General features: G+C 29.8%; 1 protein-coding gene across 13 annotated transcripts in view; it reads right to left on the bottom strand.

The window, feature by feature from the left end:
• The window catches only part of LOC6648174 (calcium-activated potassium channel slowpoke), a 51,170-nt gene that overhangs the window by 8,814 nt on the left and 19,424 nt on the right, over positions 1-22,932 (bottom strand). For 4 of the 13 annotated variants that reach the window (XM_002070514.4, XM_015177305.3, XM_023178483.2 and 1 more), the window contains exons 8-15: positions 13,875-13,985; positions 11,644-11,749; positions 8,960-9,112; positions 8,750-8,905; positions 8,171-8,283; positions 5,277-5,435; positions 5,127-5,203; positions 4,378-4,413 (exon numbers count right to left, since the gene is read on the bottom strand). In XM_002070514.4, coding sequence (XP_002070550.2) covers positions 4,378-4,413; positions 5,127-5,203; positions 5,277-5,435; positions 8,171-8,283; positions 8,750-8,905; positions 8,960-9,112; positions 11,644-11,749; positions 13,875-13,985 — 911 coding nt within the window. Of the gene's footprint in view, positions 1-948; positions 1,000-1,947; positions 2,020-4,377; positions 4,414-5,126; positions 5,204-5,276; positions 5,436-6,579; positions 6,693-8,170; positions 8,284-8,749; positions 8,906-8,959; positions 9,113-11,643; positions 11,750-13,270; positions 13,377-13,874; positions 13,986-19,562; positions 19,655-22,932 lie in introns of all 13 variants that reach the window. The other 9 variants (XM_023178481.2, XM_023178482.2, XM_023178484.2 and 6 more) reach the window with 7 other exon arrangements.

Below are 22,932 nucleotides of genomic sequence, written 5' to 3'. Positions count from 1 at the left end.
TACACCGACTTTTATAATAGTGGGTGCTAAGTATGAATGTTGTTTGTAGGTACATAAAAATGTTGTATGGAATACACATACGAAAAAATATAACTTTTTGGTTTTTGTAGTGTGTTGCATTTTCACATGAATGCAATTCGGTTGTTTTTACTACACACGCACACGCACACACACACTAAAAGGTAAAAGTTGAAAAGTTTACAATTACTAGAACGAACGAGTAGAAACGAATGTCTGTATATCTTTGTAAGTGTGAGAGTGTCTGTATGTATATGTATATGTTTTTTGAGTGGGTGGATTGCTGTATATGTATGTATAATGCTTTATGTATATGTTAGATAGAAGTGTGTGGCTATGTGTATGTTGACTGGCTAAGATTGATTGAGTTTCTGATTGTTTTTGGGTCTAACTGATTGGTTGTTTCAATTGTAGCTAAACAATAGCAATTAAAGTTAGTTTGTTTTTTGGCTGGCATTTACTTAGAAATGAATTGAAAGGCAGAATAAGAGACAGAGATAGATAGAGAGAAGTAGAAAGAGAGAAGAGAGAGAGAGCAGGAGAATTCGATGTATGAAAAGCAAGATACCTTTCAGTTGATTAGCAATAGATATTCTATATGAAATATAATTTCGATTTATCTGACTTAAAATCGCTCAGTTATTTTGGTATTTTTGTATGTTCGGAATATGTTTATTGTTGTCTGTTTCCTTATTTTTTGTTTGTTGTGATTTAATTTATAAGTAATGTTCTTTTTTGTTTAGTTGTTGTTTAATGCTTATAGGAATATGTATAGAGTATAGTTTTGAGACAGAGTTATAGAGGAAGAGGAGAGATATATGTTTATTTTTTATATATATATTTATATATAGCAAGAGATAGAGAGAGAGAAAGAGAGAGAGATAGGAAGTACAGAGTGTGTGAGAGAGAGAGAGAGAGAGTTATACGTACTTGCACGCCCAACCATTTGTACGGCTCGGACGCCTTTCCGGAAGGTGGCCACTGTATTTTGTTCATGAAAACAGAATTTTATAGGATTTTTTGTGTGAATAGGTAAATGGATATGGTAAGGTAATGATTGTTGTTCTTTCATCTTCTTATAATATAAAAATTTATAAATGAAAAACCAAAAACTAAAAAAAGGAAGGAAATATAAATCATATATTGATATATATATATATATATAAGTATTTGGCTAACAAGGGTATTACAAATGAGAGCCCATACTTTGATATTTCGTTAGAATATGCATGATATGGTGGTATTTACTCGCTTATGACAAAAATGCATTTTATGTTTATGATTAAATAGATACTAGATTAAAGTAAAGATGTTATTTTTAGTTCGCGACTTACTTAGATAGAACTTGCAAAACTAATTTAACTCTATATAGTTGATTGTATATATTATAATTAGATGTTGTATTTATACTGATTGATAAAGAGAAAGACAGAGATAGCGAGAGAGAAATCAATGTAGATATAAAAGATCAGCTGACGCACTTTATCACTTTCCAAAGACCGATTCTTAAACTAAACCTTCTTAATCTTTCTTTCATTTAAATATTTTTGCGATTTTGGGGAGTTAGACTTTGTTTTTTGTTGGCAGATTTTTGCGGGGGAGGTTTAATTTAGGCGAGCTATTTGTTTATTTTAATTTAAGATTTATTATTTTTGAATGCCATAAACTAAAACAAGAATATAAACATATATAGAGCAGAGGAAACGAAAATCAAATTTTAGTATTTTGTTTAATATTTTTTGTTTTTTGTGTTTTTGGTTGGTTTTTTTTAGTTTAATATTCAGAGCGCCTTTTGATGGGAAAAGCGCACGATAATTATGTTAACTTTTAGCAGCAACAAATAACGATTACGATTATAAATTAATGTATTGATATAGGTATTAATAGCGCCCTGATATTGCAAATGATTTGAATTTGAAAGCGGCGTACCCTCCATTGTATTCATCACCGATGTGATGCCTTGGTTGACCATGCCCGTCTGCATCATAATCATGCCCACATCTGTAAGTGGATTACCATTTACCAAAAACTGGACACATCTTTACATATCGTATATAAGCTACATAGACATTTAAAAAAAAAACAAGAAGGGAGTTGAGGGGTCTGGGGCAGCGGTGGCGGGTAGACACTGAGAAGCCGATTAGCACTCAGCCAAGGCAAGAAAACTTACTAACTACCTGAGAATGTGGCAGCTAAAAAAAAATTGTCAATTAACTTTGTTAACATTTTCTTATGTTATAGATATACATAGGTTGATATAAATAGATTTATAAATTATATGCTGATATATATGTATGTATGTATGTAGAGATATTATTATTAATTATAATACATTAAACGTTAGTTATTCATTGTTTAAACCAGCTCTCTAAAGTTATTTACATTGTTGTTTATTTGTTTATATGTATGTAATTGATCTTCTATTCATTGTATTGGTATATACACAATCGAGAGGTGAGTGCCACGCCAAGAAAAGACAAAAGACAATAACCCAAGGAAAACGTAAGAAAAACTAAAAATGCTACAACACTTTGGTGAAAACGGCGGAGCATTTCGCAATGCGAACTTATTGTCTACAGGTATTAATTAGGTATTAATCAGATATGTAAGTATATAGTATATATTAAAGAAATTAGTAGAAGAGAACATTATTATATAAATCAGAGCTGCGGATGCTGCGAAAGTGAGGTTACAAAAAAACAAAAAAAAAAAATTGAAAATTGTATCATAGTTGTTTTATCTTGATTTAGATTTAATGTGAGAGAAAATGGTGTTTATGTGTGAATGTGTGGGTGGTGGTTGGGTTAAGAAAATGTTAATCGACTTAATATGTGCGCTCCTTTTATCCATGCACGTTAAATTGGCTTTCATTTTGCTTATATCTTCGACTCAAGACATATATATATATGTATATGTAGGTAATTGTAGGAGATATAAATTACAAATAGGTTTCGAAAGAGGGAATAAGAGCAACAAGTTGATAAAGTTATCTGAGAAGGAATGAGAAGGAATCGCCAGACAGAAATTAAGGAATTAACAAACATATATTGTGCGTTTTATAAGAGGGAAACTTAGAATATAAAGAGAGGTGTATATGTATTGTAATTGTATCTTGTGGGTGTATATATGTATGAATAATAAATAAAGAATAGTACAATTTATCAACAATAATCTCAATTGAAATTGGAACCAAAAAATCAAAACCAATTGATTGCTAAATTTGGATAACGAAACATTATTCGATTAGAACAATATTTTTTGTACTCAAGGATACTTATCCTTTATGTAGGTCAACTCGAGTGGACTATGCAAAAGCAATCGATAATCCTTAATTGTTTCTTTTAAAAAAATTTAAATAAATTTTGCAAAGAAAGCTGCCCGTTTTGACAGCAAATTACAAAGAATTTTGGTTTTTGAATAAAATTTTATGGCTTTTTAGATTTTATATTTAAAAAAAAATAAACAAAAAATAGTGTTTTGTTTTTTGCGATGTTGTTGTTTGTTGCTGTAAAGGAATTGAAAAGAAACTTGGGTTGCATATCGCACAAACATATTTACAAATTGAACAGTTTCCTTTTTTTTTTGTTTTTTGTTTTTGTTCTTAAGCTATCAGAAAGGTTTGGCAATTAATATTGTACATATATAGAAATATATATATATAGATGTTTATGTTGTTAAATATGTGTGTCAACCGTCGCAACATGGGTGGGGGATTATATAGTATAGTATTATCATATAGTATAGTTGAGGCGCATTTCAAAACAAACAGTGACCAAAATAGAAAACTGCACAATTTGGGGCAAATTATTTTAGAGGTAGGTTGTTTTTTTTGGTTGGAACAAGGGAAGGTAAAAAGAGGGTACACACTTTCAAAATGCTTGAAAACAATATCCATGTAATCAATATATCCACATAATATATTCAAAATCAAAAACAAAAAACATTGTTTATTATTATCATTTTTTGGTTGGTGCATTTGAAAGTGGTTTGTGGGATCGAAGGGATCGAGAGAGAGATGGAGAGGTGGGATGTGATGGCAGGATTTTAAAAAATTTGCTGAGTTCAACGTACAAATAAAATACTTTATACAAGAGTTGGAATTGTTTCTTGGAATGTTGTTGTTGAAAAGAACTTTAAAAATTTAATTGTGTGTATTAACTTTGTGTGTCTGTGTTGTAAGTGTAATTTGTTAAACATTTCTTTTTCTGTTGTTGTGGTTTTTGATCTTTGAAAGGGAGGGCGGTTTTTTGGAGAAAGGATGGATTGGAATAGGTTTTGGTTTTGGGTGTTTTGGTTTTCATTCTTTTTTTTTTTGGTTGTATTTAATTATTTATTATTATTCTTGTGATAATGATTTACCTAGGTCATCAAACTTGCTCCTGGGCTGAACAGTCACTGTGGGACAAAGTTATGGCATTTGTTTGTATTATTTTGTATTGATTTTAATTTGGATTTTGATTATTGCATCCTCACACACACACACACACACCCAATCGCATATGCGAATGTGTGTATATGTGTGGGGTGATGCCCAAAGAATATGAGTATTTTGTTATACATTTAGTTAGTTGTTGTTGTTGTAGTAGTTGTTGTTGTTGTTGTGATTGATTGTTGGAATTTAAGAAAGGAGGGCCACACACGCCAACACACATATAATAATAAATATATATATGATAAAAGATTTACATATACATATATATTAATACATATATATGTATGAATATTAAATATATATATATGAAAAATTTGCAAAATTGGAATTAAGATAATTCAGATAGTATAGACAATAAATGGAATAGAGTACATATTGCATTTTCTTCATCTCTCTAGGAACCAGTTTGTTTGTTGTTTTCTTTTTTTTGTTTTTTGTCCCTAAAACTTAAAACTAATTGGCATCTTATATAACCTGAGCTGAGCTGTTTTGTCCTTCTATAGGTCTATATTTATATTAAACATTATATATCTATATGGGAATTATACAATACATATTCATATATGGGAAATAATGTTGAAAACAAAAAAAATATATATATATAAATCATAAACAATAAAGGAAGAAATCTTAAGAGAAGAAAAATATGTGAAAAATTGGTCAAAAGGTTGCTTACAATTTTTGCATTTGCACTTTTTGATGAGTGTCTCATCCTTGATATCCTCATGGCAGGCTTTGCAATAGAACCAGGCACTATGCGAAAATATATAGAACGATTAATTTAAAAATAGAATGTACTATGTAGTAGTGGGTGGTCCTTACTTACCGCTTAACTTCATCAGCACTTTGTGCTATAAAAAAACCCTGCGTATTTGCCTGAATTTTGGCACCACGCGGATTAATTGAAATTTTGCTATCAGCTCCCTCTTCTGCACCTTTTATTTCGATGGCTAGCAGCAGGAGTTTCAGTTTGGAGAAACACAGTCTAGACACAGGATTTTAGAGAAATAAATGAATTAGCAAAGTGCTTAGATTAAATGAGAGAGAAAAACTGAGAATATTATTTAAACCTAATTAATTATTAGACTACAAAAGTGTAGTAATTGTTGTACTTTGTAGTTGCTGAAAAAATAAATGTAACTCGGACAAAAAACCAGAACATGCTTGTGTATGGGTGTGAGTATCTGTCTGGATGTGTGTGGGTGTGTGAGTATGAGTGTAAGTGTCTGAGTGTATATTTATGTGATTTTGTTTAGTAAGTACTAAAAGCATAGATCATTATACGCATACATACATGCTAGACAAAATGCTTATCATAAAAATCCCAAAAAAAAAAATGAAAAATTGATCAAAATCAAATTACAGTGAAACAAGAAGTTGAAAAAGGTAAAAACAAAAAGAATTGTTAAATGAATTAATTGAACCAACTAGTTTGGTCAGCAAGGTGCCTAAATAAACGCACATGCAATAGCTAGAGGATACAAAGGTACAAACAAAGTGGAGTAGGTTCTCTAGTGGATTGGATTGGAGTGGAGTTAAGTGAAGAGGCTGTGAATGGCTAAAAACTTTTCTCGTTGATTTCTTCAAGTATCTATACTAAACGTAGTGAGCGGAGTTATTTGGCTTTTGGTATCGTTTTTTTTTTTGGTTTTGGTATTTGGATTTTGTTTCATAGCAAGCGAATTGGATGCAAAATGTACATATGTCCAATTGATTTAGTAAGAAAAAAATCAAAAAAAAAAAAAAAGAACTGACTATAAGTGTGTTTTTTTATGGGGATTTGATGAATTATTCTTATGGTTTCTTTCAAATATACAAGTTGATCAATGCGTTTGCTCTTGAGTTAGTTGAGATTATTATAATTGTTGATTGTTTGTTTGTTGTTGTTATTATTATTGTTATTGATTGTTGATTTTCCACTACGAATAAGTAGAGGGGTGGGTGGGGCAAAAGGGGCAAAAGGTTTAAAATCAAACAGTAATCGAATTCGTATTCAAAAAGAATTGGTTAAACAAACTTATTGTACAATGCAAAAAGTTAAGTAAGTTGTAGAAGTATTTTTTTTTTGTTTTTTTTTTTACAATTTTCTTTTTTTGCGCTAATTTGTTTTCTCAATTTTGGAGTCTTACTCGCTGGCTTGTGGGAATGTCATGCCGGTAAATGAAGGTGATAGGGTTTCGGTGTACATCTCACACCCTGTACCTTGAAGATAATCATTTTGCCAGGCCTGTGTGTCTGGTGACTGAAAGTTAGAAAATGATTGTTTTTGTGGTTTGGATTTAGTATAGATATATAGTTTGTTTTTTTTTTTGTTCGTTTTCGTTTTTGCTAATAGGTTGGTTTTGGTTGTTTTAATTTTTTTTTTTTTTGGTTTGTATTTGGCTATATATAAGCATTTGTATCGTTTGATTTGTTTTCAATGTTTGTTGTTTTGTTGTTGGTGTGTAGTTTTTTTTTCTTTTTATTACATGGGTCAGGGGTGACTGGCAACGAGGTCGAAGGGGAGAGCAACGCACTTACGACAGCTGGCAGGGATAGAGGCAAGTGATCTCGTTTGATTTTCGTATTTTGGGTTTTGTGCATAAAACATAAAACGCTTTTGGGCATTTGGCATACGCACATACATATATACATATTTGTCTATATGTATATGTAATAATTGTAAGCCTGTAATAATGGTAAATACTTCTGCATTTGTTTTAGTTTTCTTTCTGTATGATTATTGTACACTTTCTGGCAATAAATTTACAATTACAGCATTGATGGCGCACGCACTCCTTAACAGAGAGAAAAACGAGCAATTTGTGTCAATAAAACCAACCAAAAAAATAGAATAACAGAAAAAAATCAATCGAAAAGAGGGATTTATAAAAATTATACAGATATATGGAAATTAAATTTGAATATTAAACAAATAACTATTAGATAGTAAGGTTGTATATAGAAACTTTCAACTTAAATGCACGCTTAGATTTGGTTTTGTTTTTTATCCGCTCACAAAGATACCATACAATTAGCAATTGAGTGTGTGTGTGTGTGTGGGTGTGAATGTATTGTGTATGTGTATTTGAGTGTCCTAAAAGATTTGCCTTATTTTATTATTGTATTTCTTTTTTATATTTGCAAACACTGAAGGCTTTTGTTGTTGTTGGTTTTTGTCTTTTTTTTTTTTCATTTAACATTTAGAACAAGAATTACACAAAGAATTAGCTTTAGAACAACGACTAGTTTTTTCGCAGTGTATTGGTGGTGTTTGTATGTATGTATTTTTTGGTGTATATATGTATATTTGTTTCTTATTATATATTTATATTTTGTTTAATTTTTTATTTTTTTAGTTTATTCGTAAAATCATATTGAAATCTACTCCATAATCAGGCACATTTACACTTAAACACGTTAAACATTTATTTTACATTAGGTGTAAACGTGCCGATATAAATTTTGTTTAATTTTATTTTTTTTTGTTTTGTTTCAAATAACAAAATGAAAAAACATGAAAAGTATAAAAATTTACAACAACAATTAGAACCGAGTGGAAGAAAAAGTATAACATTTGTATGTTTATGTGTGTGTGTGTGTGTGGATTGTGAGTGTGTCTTTGTTGTAGTTTTTTCTGTTTTTTGAAAAACATTTAAACCAGCTTCTTTTTTTATTTAAAAAAAAAAAAACTGCATTTTATGAAAGAAATTGGACTGCCTTGACTGCTGCTTGACTTACTCAGTGGCCTGAGCAAATGGTATTCCAATAAATGTGGGACTCAAAGTTTCAGTGTACATTTCCATGCCAGTGCCGCGTAGATAATCATTTGTCCAAGACTGCATGTCTGGCGACTAAAGAAGGGTTAAAGACGTGGTAGACAGATGAGACATTTGCATTTTGTTGGGAGCGGGGACGGGGAGACTCAATCGACGCAATCTTAATCTCCCGGCATATAGAATATACACACATACATATATATATATTTAGTTTTATGTACATATGTATAGGTAGGATAGGTGTTAGGTGTTGTCTTCTTTCTCATCGGCCTCGTTTGGTTTAGGTTTCTTTATTATTCTCGTTGTTGTTTTATTATCACTTATTTTGCTTTTGTGCCAGTTTTCTGTGTACTTTGGTCTATGTGTATCTGTGTGTGTGTGTGTGTGTGTGTGTGTCTTGTTTGCTTGTTCCTCTTCTTTGGGTTAAGGTCAAGTTTTCCTTTGATATATTTGTATTTCGTGTATGTGTGTGAGTGTGTGTGTGTGTGTCTGTGTATGTGTTTATGTCTCTGGCAAGCAATAAATACGTTGATATACTTACGGTCTTAAAAGAACGCATGGCAAATAGATTGGCCATCATGGTAGAGAAACCGGGCGCCAAACAACTTTGGGCTATAAAACCCAACTTTAATTCGGCCAAACAAATGACATCGTCACCTTGTTTCCAGTCCCACGATGGAATATTCAATAGATAGGCCTAGAACAACAATTTATGTGTAAATTATAATCACTTTACACTTATTGAACTCACCTTATTGTGATATTGCATAAGCTGTATAATGACTCTAATGTCATCGCTGTAGTTCTTAATTGAGATTACTCTCATTATGTTGGCAGCATCTTCTGCGTCGGGGTCTTGGCAATATTTGTTAGCTAGCACCAGACAGGCATCGGCTTCGTGTACCTATATTTCGAATTTGTTTTTTGTCATAGATTTAAGAGAATTAAATTCGATTAGTTTTTAGCATTTAGATTTTAGATTTAGGTCTTCTTTTTAAAATGTACAATCAAGGTGAGTCATGTGAGTTTGTTTATATATATTTATTGTTTAGTCAGTAGCGGATCCAGGGGGCGGGAGACTGGTGGGTAAAGATCCCGCTGCAATATTCTAAAATCTCGCTCTGGATCCGCCCCTGTGTATAGTATATGTTAAAGTTTCTGTTCTGTTCAGTTGTTGTTGCTGTTGTTATTTCTGTTATTGTTGTTATTGTTGTTGTTGTTGTGATAATGATAAGTTTCTTTGTGAATACTTGAATTTGTCCACATATTAACAATTAGATTAAGTTAGTTAGTAAGCGGTTGTACACGCACATTGACTGGACAACTATTATGTTGTAATTATGTATGTATGTATTTAGAATGCGAGAGTATATAGTAAGTGAAAGTGTTTCAATCTGGCCCAGATCGATATATCTTATACATATCTTGCAAATACAATACATTTAGTATTTAGCCTGGCCCAACACTCTGGCCATATATGTATGTATATTATGGGGAGAGAGGAGGACAAAAGGAAGATACAATAATATATAGTAAGCGATAGGACTTAAATATATTTAGTTGCTGGGTGGGTTGGTTGCTGGATTGTGTACTTGATTTTTGATTTATTTTTTTATATTTTCCATATATGTAGGTATACATATGTAAGTATATTAGATTTGTCAAAAAGGAAACGATAAGAACTTATACTGCGAACGCTCGGTGCAGGCTTACACAAAGGATAGTTGTGGGGTGGATTGGTGTAGGGTGGGATTTAAGTAGACATATTTCTTGTAAAGAAAATTAAAGATCAAAAGCAATATAATACAAACTAAAGAGCTAAAATCAAGTGGATATTAGACAAAAGATTATAACCATTATTCAGTAAGATTGGCATTCGCAATGACATGCAAGCTGCAAGCAATTTTAATAACAATAGAAACTACATATGTGTACATACGTATGAAGACTATATACAGAATATAAATATATAGAGAAATAGAGAAAAACATTTTGGTTTGAATATTATCTATAAACACCCCTGGAGACGACACTTTAATTAAGTTTTATTTATAACAATATCGATTGAATTGTGTTCACACATCCCAATTACAAAACTCTAGTAATAATAAAAAAAATGACACCAATTTGCTCAGTTTTTTAAATAAAAATTTGTTTTTCCCGTCCTTCTTATTGTTAGTGTAATATTTGTTACTAACTTCTTTTATTTTGAGAGATGCAACAGGACAAAAAGTGTTTAACCCTACGTTCTTTAATAAATTAATTTCAACTTTCAACTTTTTAAAGCTTTGGTAGGCCTTGGATGGCCTATTAGAAGCAAGTCTATACAAATTTGGCACTAGTCCTTCTTCTACAAGAAACACTTACAAAAAATTTCATTGCGTGCTTTTCAGGAGATGCGCCTAAAAGATGCAATGGAAATTGCATTTTTGGCAAATATCAACAAAAATGTTTTCATTCCCTTGAAAATATATATTGGGATCCAATATTTTGCCATAATTAACAAAAGTTCAACGAATGTTTGTATGTACATATGAGTTTTACTTGTATGACAGTTGATTTAATTCAATACTAAACAGTTACGTATGTATATGTATATACTTAACAATTACAATTAGATACAGATACTTAGCACATACATAAATTAGAAATTACAATTACATGTATTTAGTTAAGTTGTTGTCAGTTTGTTTCATCTTATAATAATGATAAATGCAAATTAAAAAATTTTACATGTCACAACAGCAATGTTAACTTTAATGTCAATTGGAAATGTGTTAAATTATATTGTATTTATGGTTGTTAGCACAGTGTGTGTATGTGTGTATAGTATTGGCTGTGTGGAACCTAATGGTACGATACGATATATAACATTACGTTACGGTACGATACACCAAACTAAAGCCAGCATAAATGAGCACATCAAATGGGACAAACATTTTACATTTGCTTTACATGTGTGTATCGCATTATAGATAGATATTTTCTCAATACATACGAGTGTCTATATACATATAAGACATAATACATATACACAATACATTGCATACATATGTATACATACACATATTTAAGCAGATATGTATATATATGTATATATATTTAGTTGATGTTACGTTTAGAGCGTTCGTTACAAGTACAAAAAACAATACATAGGTTTGTAGTTAGTTTTGGTTCGCTTTGTCTGTCCTTCATTCATTAATTTGCATTTTTATAAGTAAATTTGCAAATTGTTTCTTTTCTTTTGTCGTCTAGACATATCGTTAACAATGATGATATGATGATAAGGATGATGATGGACTTAAGTTAAACATAAAATGTCTGACAATGAACGTAAAGAAAGCATTAAACAAACAAACGAACAACGAAACAAACAAACAAACAAACGAATAAACATACAAACATATCAAATGAATAACATTTCTTTAGTTTTACCTTAACCCTTTGAAGATCAATTGGATTCATAATGGTTCCTTGGAAGAATTCCACGGTGGTAAAATGACGTTTGAACAAACCCTCAAGTTCCAAATCGGGTGGTTTACTTTTGGAATTTCATTGTTAAATAGTATTGTTGATGTTGTTGTTGTTGATGTTGTTTTAATAATACAAAGTTGTTTTTAGAGTTGTATTTTCATTAGATCCAATTTACACAAATTTTACGTATGCGTGTGTGTGTTTTTTTCGACACAGAGTGTGTGTGTATGTGTATAATGTGTGTGTTATAACAAACAATATACACATTATACGAATTGTGCGTGGTTTTTTTGTTTTTTGGTTTATATATTTTTTTGATGCAAATGAAAATAAGTAGAAAAAAAAATAAATTAAGACAACAAATTAATGAAAATAAGTGCAATTGGCTGGTGCAGATAAATGTGTGACTAGTTTTCTTTCTCCTTATATCTATATCCCCATATGCTAACTTAAATATTAATATTAACTCATTTCTAATAACTAACTAAGTAACAAACTAACTTATCAATTACACAGAGAAAAACAAAGAATAATTACAACAATTATCAAATATTTCGAAATAGTTTTTCAATTAATCAAAAATGAATTTCAAAATGTACCTCTAATTTTTATATAATCTTCATTTATCTTTTACATAATTATTCCCACAATATTGATAAAAAATTATAAAATTATTCGAATATTTGTCTCTGCGTAATGTCTACATGTTGATGGAATAAATTCAAATATAATACAAAAATCTTTAACTAATCTTAACACATAAACTACCGTAATTTTTCAAGAAACTAAAGTCGAAATGTTAGTTGTAATATTGAAACAAATTAGAAGCTTAAACTAACTTTATACATAATTAATAATCTAAATGGGTTTTTGCTAGTTGATAAGGATTCAAAAATTGATTAAAAAATTGAAGTCTAAAAAGGCTAAAAAGGACATTCAGTTAAGCGATTAAAAATTACTTGAGGCCAACGTGAAAAAGAAAAAAAATGTTTTGAAAATGTAACTAAGAAAGTGAAAAAATTAATATTTATTTTATTGTTTTCAGGAAAGAGGAGTATAAATTCTTAAATAAAACCAAAAATTTTGCATTAATTTATACATAAATACTATTTGAGAGAACAATTCGAAATCTCATCTTAAGCTTTCAATTTGTTAATTTTTTTGAGTAAATTATAATTAAAAAAAAGATAAAAATTGAAAAGTGTGGCAGAAAGAGCGAGCATTCAGTTTATATATATATTTCAATATATATATACGATATATATAGATTAAGAGAGACAGAGAGAGAGAGAGAGAGATCAGGGAGGAGTTTGTATACTTTCAGTGGGTTGAAGTGACGATCCTTACATATGGGCCTGGGCACGGACACGGACACTCACAACGAAAAGTCGCTTAAATTTTGACTTTTGCCTAATCAATTTTAGTTTTACTTCATTGGTTTTTTGTGTATCTTTTTGTGTTTGTATGTGGTTTCTGTATATATGTAAGTTTTTGAATGTAAATGTTGTATGTGTATTCGTATTCGTGTGTCCTCGTGTGTGTGTGTGTGGGTGTGTGTGTGTGTGTGTATCTCAGTGTATAGGTGTACCTTGACTCGCTCCAGATCGACTGCATTCATCATAGTGCCCTGAAAAAACGCCACTGTGGTATAGTGACGCTTCAGCAGTCCTTCTAGCTCCAGATCAGGCTCTTTGCTATTTGTGTTTATTTGGTTTATATTTTAATTTTACATTACATTAAAATTTATTGTGGTTTGTTGGGCATTCAATTTAAAGGTATAAATACATGTAAGTAATTAGGCAAAAATGAAAACCATAATGGAAACAAAAAAATAAAAATAAACAAAGTCAAAAACCATTTGATAATGGAATTTAGAACTAATTGCTAAATTTAGCCAAATACTTAGTGTGGACTTGGTAACTAAAATTTAATTGTATTTAGACTTAATTGAAGAATTACGAGAGGAAAGTCAGGCGCAATCGAATTACCGCCTGCCTTCCCTCCACTTTGCTTAAGGACTGCTCTAAATCGAGATGTGAATTTCTCGTCTTGCTGATTTCAATTGAACAACCAAAAATTAAGATATTTGTAATTACATAATATTCATATAAAATATTCAAAATAATAATCTAAATAATTAACGGCACAACAAGTTAGCAATACATTTGAAAAGACAAGTTTCAACCACTTACCGATGTAAAAATACAACTTCGACATCGACATCTTCGCGATCTTCATGGAGAAAGTCCTTGAGAAAATGTGACACGGACTCGTATGTTATGTGACCGCATACGACAATATGTCTGGGTGTTAAGTGTGTAAGAGTGTGGGTTGGAGAAAATATATATATTAGTAGAGTTTACAATTTAAAAGATTTATATAAAAATATTTATATATATATATATATATAGAATAGAGACAGATATATATAGATAAAGCAACAAGTTATATGCTTAAACACTATAGTGGAATGCAGTAAAGCTTTGTGAATGTGTTTGTGTGTGTGTGTGTGTGAGTGATTGTATGTCAAAGACTGTGTGTCTTTTGGTGTTATTTGTTAAGCACAAATGAAACATAATGTTATTTATATAAATTATATCACATTCTTATTGCTGTATGTCTGTAATTGTGTCTGTGGGTGTCTCTGTAAGTGTATAAGTGTATGTATGTGTGTGAGGGGTGTGTAGGTGTTTAATGAGTGCATTATGTCGATTTTTGTGTATTTATCTATAAGTATGTTGTATTTATATTATATATGAATGTATTTATTTATTTATTTATCAGTTCTTTAATATTGATTTTGACTTTTTATTTATTCATAAGTTTGTAGTTAGCATTAGCTTCATCTTTTTTTCTGTTTTTCATCTTTCGTTTTTTTTTTCTCAGTATTCATTATTATATTGTGGCAAATTAAAATAAAAATCATAATGTACATAAATCAAAAATAAAGACAATTAAGTAAATTAAAATTAAATACCATAAAAATGCCATATGCATGAATTTAGTCTGCTACCCCAAAAAGATATTGTTGTTGTTGTTTTGTATGTTGTAAAAGCAAACACAAATCAATCATCCAAATATAAATTGAAAATCAATTAATATCGATTTGATAAATCAAACTACTATACATTTATTATTACTAATCAAATATATATAATACATGCATCGAGGTTAACAGCAATAACATTGCCAATACCAAAAAAAAAAGGAAAATAAATCATAAAAAAACCATATAACTTTGATCAAGCCAAAGTTGTTCATATACTCTTGCAATGGACAATAATTCATTATATGGTTATCTATATAGTTTAAGAAATAAAAGATAACAATGTTTATGTTCCTTAAGATCATTAAACCCTCCCAATTGATTATTCTTATGTTAACAAATGACTCTTCAGACTTCCCAAGTTGTAAATCATAATTTTGCATTATTGAAAATGATAAAATAACTTATTAGAATACAATTCCATTTGAAATTTATCCAATTCACAAGAGTTTATTTTGCCTTCTTTTGTATATATTTACAGCCATTGGCATACTTAATCTCATTCCATACATTATTACTAAAATACATGAGTGCCCAATACATATATCGGTATATATATATGTATATTATCATCACAGGCATGCAATCAGGCAATCAGGCAAATCGGGCAGGCATACATTACTCTCAAAGTTCCTAAGAAAAATGTGGGTCAGTGCACTAACTACAGCTACAACATGCAGACTTCTAGAAGTGTTTTGAATTGTGTGTTTATGTGTAAGTGTGTTTGGTTTAAATTGAATGTGTTTGTGTGTTTCTTTTATACAAACCATGCCAAAAACAAGATATAAGTATATGAGAATGTGTGGGACTAACTACAAGTGGAATGCGAGTGAAATTCAAATGGTCAAAGTTAATAGGATTTTTACAATTTTTATATTCTTCAGATATGATCATATTTGGATATTTTTTTTACCAACAACTTCAACTTTGTCAGAAACTAGCAAGATTGTCGAAACATTTCTTTGTTCTTTTGAGCAGGAGGAGGCAATTGAATACATATCACATGAAGTTAGTTTGATGTTGTTGTTATACTCTTGCCAAAAATGAAGGGTATATCGGTAGTTGTTGTTCTTGTATATCTGTTGAAATGTTGAGATGCATTTTGGGTCTAAAAGCTACGAAAAATTTGTGCATTATAAATTGTTGAAAATTGCATTTAACGGAACATAATTGAACAAACTAACGAGCGAACTAATTTTCGTTTAGTTCTTGCCGCTAATAAAATAACTAAAACGTAGAACAAATGGTGACAATTTCTTCTTTTTTTGTTTTTTTTGTACATATAATTATTATATATATGTAGATACTTTTTAATTGATTATTTTTGTTGAATAGGTAAATGATAATAACTAAAATTATCAGTGATTAGTTTTAACATTTGATGCCTGGCCACGCATTTTTACTAGTTTGTTGTTTCTTTTGTTTTCGTTTTTTATTTTTTTTCATTTTGTGGTTTTCACATTATTGCAAATTGGTTTGTTCATATTACATCTTCAACTTTTCAAATATGTGGAATATATGATATGGTTGAAATAATAACTATAATCAAATAATGACAACTTGGAGGTAATAGAAGTAAGCCAGATGGCTATCAAGATACTTAGAATGAGAAGGAGAACGAGATAGATGGATTGAGAGAGAGAGAGAAAGAGAGAGAACGAGAGACAGGGAGAGAGAGAGAGCAAGGAAGGTAGATGTGAAGGATTTTTTGTTACGGCAGTGGAAATGTTTGATTGTGGTTACAATATCGATTTGTAAATAGTACATATGTAAGTTAACACTCGATATCCGTATACAATTCGAGCCCATTCCATAAGAATACATATATTTTGTGATTTATGGTACATCATTTCATACCTGATCGAAGATTTCACAATAATTAATTATCATTTAAGAGAAATGAACTAATTAGAATAAGTCGTAGCCTTAGCGCATCCACACACAACACTATACACGATCACAGCAGAGAATAAAAGATACTATAATGATAATACCGCAGATGATGTGGAATCCGTTTAGATACACATAAGAGTATATGTATGTATGTATGTAGGTCAGTAACTTAATTGATTTATTTAGCTTGATTTGACTGCCTTATTTAGGGTTAACACCATTGACAAATGAAATTGGGTACCAAAACAAAGGTTTAAATATGAATATGTTATTGTGTTCAATATGTTGTTAATTAAGATAGTTACAAATGTTTATCAATAACTACAACATTTATTTAGGATTTAGATTTAGATTTAAAGAGATAAGAGTAGATAGAGAGAGAGAGATAGAGAGAGGGAGATAGTAAGAAGGGGAGCGAGAGTTAAAGTATGATTTGTATATAATATGAATATGTTGTAAAAGTAGGTAATTTATTATTTATATTGGATCTATCCTTATGACGATACTTTTGTATTGTTGTTGTTGCTGTTGTTGTGTGGTGTATATATGTAAGTTTTGACCTATATCAAAAAATATGAAAATTTATATGATGGTGGTATAGTACAGTCTAGCCAAAATGCTTCTCGAAATTCGTATATCGTTCATTGAAGATGTTTGCTATATACACACAAATTGCTGTCTAGTCAAATGTATAAATACCTATGTATGTATATATGTATATTACTGGCAATGTAATTTTGTGTGGCTCTGTGTGTGTTTGTGTGTGTATGTGTATGTGACTTTGATTTATACATTGGTAACATTTACTTTTATAATCTTGTATGGCTTTGGTTTTTGTTTTTTTTTTTTTGTTTTGGTTCGTTTTGTTTGTTTTTTAAGTTTGGATTATTATTTAATCATTTTTAATTTGCTGACATAATCATACATATAGTAGAGAATATAGTTATATATATTTACGAATTATACGATTGCGAATAGTTATCATGGACTATATTTTATAGACAATTACGAATATTATTATGTAACACAATAATAAACACCAATCACTGATCACTTCAAGGGCTAATCAATACGTATGCAAAAGAAAACAAACAGAAAATAATATTAATAATCCATAAAATAAAGTTTCAAAAGAATCATGACTATATATGATGATAACCGATTGTGATCGATAATGAGGGCTTACAATCAAGATCAAGATCAATTGAAACTATAAGTAGAATATACTATAAAAACAGAAATTTCGTTTTATGCCAATCGGTTGGGTTTGGGTTTTATGGAATATACTCAAGGGACTCTGAATGTTGTGTCGACCTGCAATAGCTGGATCAATAAAGAAAATTAAAAACGTTATAGAAGAAATGAAAAGAAAATCCGATCTTGTAAATAAAAATAAAAACGAAAACGTGCAATTCAGAGTATGTAGAAACTAAATCTAAATAAATTTCAATCAAGATATTTTTTATACGAATAGAAAGATCTTGGCAATAGCAGACAGAGATAGACAGTCAGATAGGCAGAGAGAGAGAGAGAGAAATATAGAAATAGTACGGTAGATTGGGTATAAAATTTAGATATTCAATTTTAGAATTATAGATAGAAGTTGTATTATGGAACTCACAACATATGTAGCATGGGTTTTTTTTTTGTTTTTGTTTTTGTTTTGTGTCGTTACTTAGGTAGATACACTCAGAACAGTATTTAAAATACGAAATAATTGTTGGATAATGTTTACGCTTTACGCTTAATTCTCCAAAATGCCAATTGAAAGAAAAGAAATTAAAATTTGCCAACTAATGCACGAAATTGATGTGAAAATTAAAATACAAAGAACTTATAAAAATATATATATATATGTATAAAAGTTTCATATATATAGATAAGTTTGTAGATATAGGAAAAAGAGACAGAGATAGAGAGAGAGAGAGAGAGGTAGACGGAGAGAGCAAGAGAGTCTTTTGCTCTGAGCTACATAAGTGACATGAAAATCGAATTCAAAATCAAGTATAGAAAACGTATGTGGGGGTTCTTGACAATTCAGAGAACTGAAAGCATAATTATTAACTAAACTTTGCTTAAATTTTCTTTTTGATCTTCATGTTTTTGTTGTTGTTGTTGTTGATTTTTGTTTGGTTTTTTTTCAATAATTTTATATTTAGTGTATTTTTGTGTGTGTGTGTTTCTCGTAAGATTTGTATTTAGTTTTATTGTTGTGGTTGTGAATCGGTTTGATCGATTAAATGTTTTGAATTGGGGGTTGAATGAAAGGTTGATTTTGATTGATTGATTGATTGCATGTTGTGTTGTTATGTATGTCATTGTAGATGTTGTTGTTGTTATTGTTGTTGTATTTGCAGCAGCAGCGGCGCCTTGCCAAGCCATCCCACAAGTCGTATGAGTAATAAATTCGTGTTCACTTGGGTCTGAATTGTGTATTTGTTAGGTTAGAATGACAATTATGACAGTTAATGGCCATGTTTTGAAGGGCTTTTTTGAATTTATGTGTGTGTTAACTATATATATATACATTTGTATACATATACTCTGTATGTTTTATGTATATATGTATTGTATTGTATTGTATATAGTGTTTGTATTGTTAAAATCAAAATCAAATTTCAGCTACAGTTTTATTGACTCGACAAAAAACGGCTTAACAAATTTCACATGAATGAAGCTTAAAAGTAAAATTAATGAATTATATTTGTAATTATAATCAAAAACTCGCAGAAATTTCATTTTGATTTGGTGTTTATTTTGTTAGAACATAAAAAATGTGGTTAAAATTTTCATTTTAGCTTTATTATTGTTTTTGTATATTTTTTTTGTTGTTGTTTTTGGGTTGGTTGGTTTATATTTTTTTTAATATATATATATATTTTGAAATCATTTTATTTTGTAGTTTGATTTGAGATTTTTAAGAAAATTTGGTTTGTCTCACCTTCGCCCTTTTTCATTTTTTAATGTGCCCCCATATTTGGCTCTTGTTCCAATCAAGTCTATAATCTCAGGTATACAACTTGCAAAAATCGCCTGTTTACAGTAAGTAGGTAGTAAGTAATATGAAAGATATTGGATGATAATGATATTTTGTTTTTGTTTTTTTTTTTTTGTTGTTTTGTTTGTTGTTTGTATTTCTTGGTTTTGTTTGAAATAAAATCAAATATAAGCATTGAATAACTTTAGAGGGATACTGGATATTCTTTTTTTTTGTTTTGCATTTCCTTTGTCGTAAGTGAAGAGCGCGAAGGAATCGAAATTAAGGGACACAGACATAGGAGGAGTGGTGGGCAGTAGGGGCAGGGCGATTGTGGTGTTGATGTCAGTGGTTTAAGGGTTTAAGAAAGAGAAAGAAACCTAAAACTGTGGTGTGCCTATATACATAAATCAGGTACAGTTGTTGGAGATCTTATTCCTGTTTTTGTTGTTGTTGTTGATAGATGTTGTCGTTGTTGTTGTTGTTGTTGCTGCTGCTGTTTCTTGGCAAATGCCCAGGCGTCACAATTGTTTAGAAACCATAATATATATTCGAAAATCAGAGTCAAATACGACAAAAACAAAATCAAATTTAATAAAAAAAAATATAAAAAAAACGAAAATTATAAATCGATTTTAAAGTGAATTAAAAAACGTTGAGTTTCTTGTTGTTGTTTTTGCTATCGCCTCAAAACAACAAATCGTTTATATATACATAGTTAGATATATATTCTCAAACAGTTTGCAGCTAATTAAAATTAAATTGTTGATCTAATTGGTGCGTAGATATATTGTTATTTTTGGTTTTGCTTTAGGCTTTCGATTTCTTGGATTGACATGTATTAGGTTTATATATAGAAGAATATATCGTTATCAATCCTATCACACACTTATTTATTTCGGCTCAAAATAGTCGTTGTGTCTGTGTTATGAGCTTATCTTCTAATATACCTAATTCTAATTTATCAAAATAGTTTTGCCAATATGAAATACGATAATTTTTACTAATTTACTACTACGACTGTGTGTGTGTTAGTGTGTATGTCTGTATGTATGGGTGATGTCATTGTGTATATGCTTTTATTATTATTATTTTCGGAGAGGAGGGAAAATTGAGAGGATAAAGTAACAAAATAATGTCCGACATGATGCTTGTGATGACTGAATTACAAACGATTGCAAAGATACTCGAACTTTTACTAATATTAAGTATACGAAAAATATAATAATATTCCTTCATTTTATATAATTTATTTATTTGTTTCTCTTCATTTGCATTTTCATTTAGATTTTCATAGTCTCGATTTTATGCGTGGCTGCGGCATACAAAATATTTAGGTGCAAGCAAATTAACGACTTTGGTTTTTGGTTTTGTAATTGTTGTAGTTGTTGTTGTTGCTAATTTATTAGTTTCAAAATGGTTAAGTAAGTAATTGAGTAACGTGGAAGGGTCGGGCAGGGATTTTATGTTTTTTTTGGGGGGTAAATTGATTGTTTTTTTTCGCATATGTATTTAAATTACAAGTACAAGTTCAATATATATAATAATATAATGAGTATAGAGTAACAAATGTAAATTGCAAAAAACGTAACTACTGTAGTTGTTGATTTGTAATTGTATTTAGTAGTTTTTGGTAATTGTTAGTTAGGATGTATGTAAAAAAATCAAAATGTTTTATCGCTTAAGAAAACTGTGGATATGTTTGTGTGTGTATAAGTGTATGTGTGTGTATTGGTAGATATTGGTCTGCTTTTAAAGGCAAATATTGAATTAAAAAGGAAAAAAATGTTAAGATTACTTTTGTTTGTATGTATGTATGTATGTATACCAAAGTACAAGGGAAGGGGCAAAGGGAACCAAAGCAGCAACTTGTTGTTTGTGTATTCCAAAAATGAAAAACAAAATAAATCAATGTACAAACAAACAAATTAACAAGGAAACAAAAAAACATTTCAACTAAATATATATATAAATAGAATGCATCCCCCTAAGTTGCCTTTTCTTTCTTTGGATGATAACTAAAGTAAAAGCCAAAAATGAAATCATAAGAGTTTGTTTTAGTCTTCAAGTCACAATTGTTTCAAATTCAAAACCAAATTTCAATTAGTTTTTGAATAATATAAGGTGACGCTGCTGAAGTTGCATAAAAACTTTTGCAATTGTGGCTTTTGTCTATTAGGTAAAAAGAAAATTGAAATACTTAACATTAAAGTATTGCCTTTTGTATCAATCGATTGTCAAAAATTGTTTTCTTTGCTTTGGCTCCATTGTCTTTTGGGGAAAACTTATCGAAGAGCTTCTAGTGTTGCTTACTCACACGCGTACACATACATACATACACACATACAAACACCCTCGAATGTCATCCAATTTAAATGTTTTTTTTATTATTCAGGAATATGGAAATATCATGCTTTTAATTGGATCTTATGTTTTAAGTTTATTTTGCAAATTATTAGAAATGGGAGAAACAAATCAATAGAACAAAATAATAAAATGAGCAAAGAAATATTTGTATTAAGCGGAAAATTTGTATATTTAGCATGTTTACGTTTGCCCTACAAAAAAAAAATTAAAAGAAAAACAATAATTAAAAACAAGCAATGATATATATTCAAAAAGAGGCTTATTGTTAGATTCATAAATTCAGTCCTAGTTATGCTTCAAACTTTTTTAATATTCATGTATAGCTTTGTTTTCGAATTCTTAAACTTTTTGGGCGCCAATTTGCTTGCTTTCTAAATGTTTGGCGCACAGGAGAAAATTAAGCAAAATTTTGTATGACAAATACTTTTGTAGATATATGTATGTATGTAGGTAAATAGGTAGAGGTACATATGTAAGAAACAACCAAAATTTACAAAAAGACTTGCCAAATAACATACAGATACGATTACATAATGTTCTATTATAGTTGATAAAAGATAACAGATTTTAGATTACTTATGTAAAATGAATGCTTGGCAATTTTCCGATTAACCATTTGCAACTTATTCTTCTTCATTTGACAAATGTTAGGTAAATTCAATAAATAATCGAACATTAGGCAAACGATGAGCTTTTTACTTTGATCAAAATTTGTTAATTTGGACTGTGGTTAATAGTTTTGATAATCTTCAATATTCTTTTTCAACTAAATACAGACACATGCCGCCAAGAAACCAATGCCTTTTATTTGAATTTTAAATAAAGTCTTTTATTCTTGTGTTATCAGTTTCATTTGATTTATAAGAAAGAAACCAAAAATATTCTTCAAATCTTGACAACTGCCGCCGTTTTATGCAATTTCAAATGACGTCAAAATAAAGATGGAAACAAAAGATAAAATTAAAAT

This window comes from Drosophila willistoni, chromosome 3R (assembly GCF_018902025.1).
Source record: "Drosophila willistoni isolate 14030-0811.24 chromosome 3R, UCI_dwil_1.1, whole genome shotgun sequence".
NCBI classification, from domain to species: Eukaryota; Metazoa; Arthropoda; class Insecta; order Diptera; family Drosophilidae; genus Drosophila; species Drosophila willistoni.
Note: the sequence above shows the minus strand (reverse complement) of the source record. Positions and strands in the feature narration are given on the sequence as shown.